Raw genomic sequence first — 4,276 nt, 5'->3', positions numbered from 1 at the left:
TTACATTAGTCTTTGACTCTTTACCATCTCATATATTTTCATTACGACACTTCCAAAGGCTCCAAAGAATCATGGCAAATTTTGTAACTTGGTCTTCATTAAAAAAGGGGATAGAACTGAAAAACAATAATCGCAATACATTTCATATTATCAATAATAGGTTGGAGCATACTCTCCAAACTTGACAACCCCAACACTTTTTGTTGGTTGCACATGTGAAAAAAAATATCAAACATGTTCCATATCCACATTACAACAAACATAAGTCACTGAGCAATCCATTCCTTTATTTTTAAGAATAGTTCTAAGAGGATAATAATTGTGGCATATTCTCCAAAGAAAGAACTTCATACGGTAGAAACCTTGAGATTTCATATTAACATCCAATTCTCTACCACTGTAATGGAGGAGGTCCCTTCAATTAAATAGTCACATAATCAATTAGAAAAAGGTCTTTAATATAACTAAGAGATATCTTTATTCATTTAAATTAATGAGTAGTTACTTTTTAAATAAAAAAATAAAAATTATGGACCTACAAAACTTATACAAATATTGATATTAAATTAATGCTTTTTATGAATTGATTAAAACATTTTCATCTAATGAATAAATATTATTCATTAGAAAGATTTAGAAACTAAATATTATTGAAGTAGAAAAAAGAAAAAAGAAATAAATAAAAGACAATAAAAGAGAAAATGAATTAGAAATAGTTATAAAGTAAATTAGTATAAAATTTGTGTATACCAAAATAGGATATCTCCTTTACTAAATGTATAGATTAAAATTTGTTAAAAATTACAAGTTTTAGTGGATCTCAATTTTCATCTAATGAGTTTTTATCCCTAATTAAGAAGTAAAATCTACGATTTTTTTAAAAATAATTTTTAATAATTTTTAATTAATTATAGAAAATATTTGGAAGATAGTATTGTTAATAATTCTTAAATTTTAATTAGAGACTAATCTCAAAAGCATCTACAAGTATATCCTACAAAAACTTATTTATATTTTATAATTGACTTAAACATATTTTTAGTTCAATGTAAAAAATATGAATTTGTAATTTTTTTTTGTTTTTTCATTCTTTTAAAAATTATAAATATTATTTTTAGTTCTTATGAAGTAAATAAGTTTTATTTTTGATTTCTGTAAAATATATATATTTTTTAATTTTTATCTCTCTAAAATTTAAAGTCATTAATTTTAGTCTTAACAATCATTTTAATATAGACAAATAATAACCTATTTGAATTTTTAAATATGTCAATGACTAAATCAAATCTTACTAATTTTATAAGGAATAAAAATATAGTTAGGTTGTTAATAATTTTTGTAAAAAAGTAATTATTCATTATTGATACCAAACATGGGCTATGGACAGTGTGGATGGGCCTAATGGAGCCCAAATATCTCCATTAAACCCAAGGGTGGCTCCTTGGTGTAGGGTTTTTCAGCTTCGTCTTCTGAGAAGTGAGAAGTGATTCTCCGTTCTGCAGCTTGAGCTTGGAACGTAACTGTGTTTGTGTGGCATAGAATGGGGAAGACGGGTTACAAGAGACTGAAGGGAAGCCAGAGCTTCAGGCAACGCCTTCTTCTCTCGACTCTCTCTTCCACTCCCATTCTCATCGAGGACATTCGCGCCCACGAGACCTGGCCCGGCCTTCGCAACCACGAGATTTCGCTCCTCCGATTGTTCGAAACTGTCTGCGACGATTGCCACGTCGAAATCAACGAAACCGGTAATCCTTTTTAATATTTTTCTTTTTCTATAATTATATCAACCAGGGATTCATTATTCCTCGTATTTGCCATTGCCAGGTACCAAGTTGAAGTACAAACCGGGAACTATCATGGGTGGCAGACAATACCGTGCGCACGATTGTGGCGTCACGCGTTCCATTGGTTATTTTCTGGAGCCGCTTATTGTTCTATGTTTGTTTGCCAAACAGCCCCTCACCATTAGGCTCAAAGGTATATTATTATTGTTATTGTTTCAAGGAGGATTCTATCAAGTGCTCTAGTAAAGAAATTAAATATGATTTTTTTATAGAATGATGTTAGTGTAATCAATGCGCTTTTGTAAGGATTTCTGGGTTCTCATTAGTAGGACCTTGTTTTGTTGTGGATTCTCCTGTTTTTATTGACATTTCTTTTATCAAAAGAGAAAAAAGATGAAAGTGTGTAAAAAGCTTCAAAACTACATTGGAAGGTCTGTTTAGAAGATGAACGTGTGTAAACTGTCTGTTTGAAATGTTGTCTATCAGGAATTACGAATGATTCTAAAGATCCATCAGTTGATACCTTCAAGTCTACTGCTTTACCCATATTAAAGCGCTTTGGAGTGCCATCGGAAGGCTTGGATATTAAAGTAGAGAGCCGTGGACTGCCTCCAAATGGTGGTGGAGAAGTTATTTTGTCCCTTCCTGTTGTTCAGAGTTTAACGGTGGGTTTCTGATATTTTTTAATCTTTTATTCAAGTCCTTTTGTTATCTTATAAGTTCTTCCTATCAGGCAGTTAATTGGATTGATGAGGGTTTTGTGAAGAAAATTAGAGGGACTACCTTCTCAGCCAGAGTGTCTGTTCAATTTGAAAATAGCATGATTAAAGCTACCCGAGGAATCATCAATCCGCTCATTTCTGATGTGCACATTTTTTCTGATCACAGATCAGGTCCACAGGCCGGAAAGTATGATTCCTTTCATTCTGTGGATATTGTGGAATATGTAATATGAATTTTGGAAATATATTTGGTAGAAATAAGGAAAGTCATATTGCTTTAAGATGTAATTTCTTTTATTGGTCATTTGCTGGTGCAGCTCTCCTGGATATGGGATTTCGCTGGTTGCCGAAACTACTTCTGGTTGCTTCATCTCTGCAGATACTGCCGTTTCTCAGGCTAGGGATGAAGATACTTCTAGCCTTGCTGATGATGCAAAAAAGGACCTAATGCCTCCAGAGGATATTGGTGTGGGAATTGCTAATGCTTTACTTGGGGAGATAACTCAATGTGGAGTGGTAGATTCAACACATCAGGTTAGTATGTCACCAGTTTCAGCCCGTTTTAATATTTACCAAATGATTGATACTGGTATAGTGGTACTAATCACATAGAAATATGGACGCAAACTTCTTACCGAAGAGAAAAAATTTGATCCCAGGTGACTGATACTGGTAACATATAGAATAAAGAATTAGACTCCTTACAATAGAGTGAAAAATATATGAAACAGAACAAGTCTAAAAGGAAAAAAAGAAAATGCAGCTGGAATGTACCCTCCCAGGACAGGAAGAATGGTGACTCATAAATACTATTCTTTGGTGCTGAAATAAGCAGCTAGTTCAATTTTATTGTCTTGTAGGACTTGTGTTGTGTATATGATGAAATTTAATACCAATTGTGGAACGTAGGGTTCCCCTAATGTTTTTTAATGTTCTGGTTTATTATAGGGTTTGTTATTTCTTCTATGTGCTCTATGCCCTCAAGATGTTTCCAAGGTTCGTGTGGGGAAACTTTCCCAGCATGGGGTTGAAACTCTCAGAAACATAAGGGATTTTCTCAATTTGAAGTTTATTATCAAACCAGATCCGGACAGTCAGTCTGTTTTTCTGAAGTGTATTGGTTATGGCATGAAGAACCTTTCACGGAAGGTATCGTAAATTGGAGTCAACAGCGTTATATAGTTCTAAATACGAGTATGACAGAATTGTAATTTTTAAGAAACTGCTACGGCACCTGAAAATGAACTCAACAGCAGCTTCAATATATAATATCATGCCAATGATTATGATGTTCCCTATTCCTCCCCCCCCGCCCCCCTCTCCTCCCAAATGAATTAACAGGTGAAGTTCAGCTTCAATTGTAACCCAATTTTGCTAGCAATATATATATCTGAGCGTTTTTCACATGGTTTTTTTTATTCCCTTTTGCGTTTAAGCACTTATAGCAGCAGTACTATATATATAAAAATTGACTAGCAATTAGTAGAATTACTAAGAACAGTGATAGTTTGAAGAATTTGACGTTTCAAAATAAAATAAAAAGATAGATTATGGATATAAACTGACCAGAGCCTTGAGCTTTAAACATTATATTCTGAGCCCTATCTTGGCAGAAAAATTGGTTTCTAGATATGTAATCGCTTAAAACCATCTGGGAAGACTAGGAATACTAGCTTTATAAAACCATCATCAGGGTCATACAAAATGAAGGTCCTAAAATTTATTAAGATATCTTATTTTCCTCAAATAAGTGTCCCATTCTTCAGCTTA

General features: G+C 33.1%; 1 protein-coding gene across 1 annotated transcript; it reads left to right on the top strand.

The window, feature by feature from the left end:
* The first annotated feature begins 1,447 nt into the window (after positions 1-1,447).
* On the top strand, positions 1,448-3,800 carry LOC109812034 (RNA cyclase family protein). The gene is made up of 6 exons (XM_020375893.3): positions 1,448-1,745; positions 1,825-1,977; positions 2,271-2,449; positions 2,518-2,693; positions 2,824-3,040; positions 3,455-3,800. The coding sequence occupies exons 1-6, from the start codon at positions 1,541-1,543 to the stop codon at positions 3,662-3,664; spliced, it is 1,140 nt and encodes a 379-aa protein (XP_020231482.1). The 5' UTR covers positions 1,448-1,540; the 3' UTR covers positions 3,665-3,800.
* The last annotated feature ends 476 nt before the right edge of the window (positions 3,801-4,276 follow it).

The sequence above is a fragment of the Cajanus cajan genome, chromosome 2, assembly GCF_000230855.2.
Source record: "Cajanus cajan strain Asha chromosome 2, NIPB_CcT2T_4, whole genome shotgun sequence".
Lineage (NCBI taxonomy): Eukaryota > Viridiplantae > Streptophyta > Magnoliopsida > Fabales > Fabaceae > Cajanus > Cajanus cajan.
Note: the sequence above shows the minus strand (reverse complement) of the source record. Positions and strands in the feature narration are given on the sequence as shown.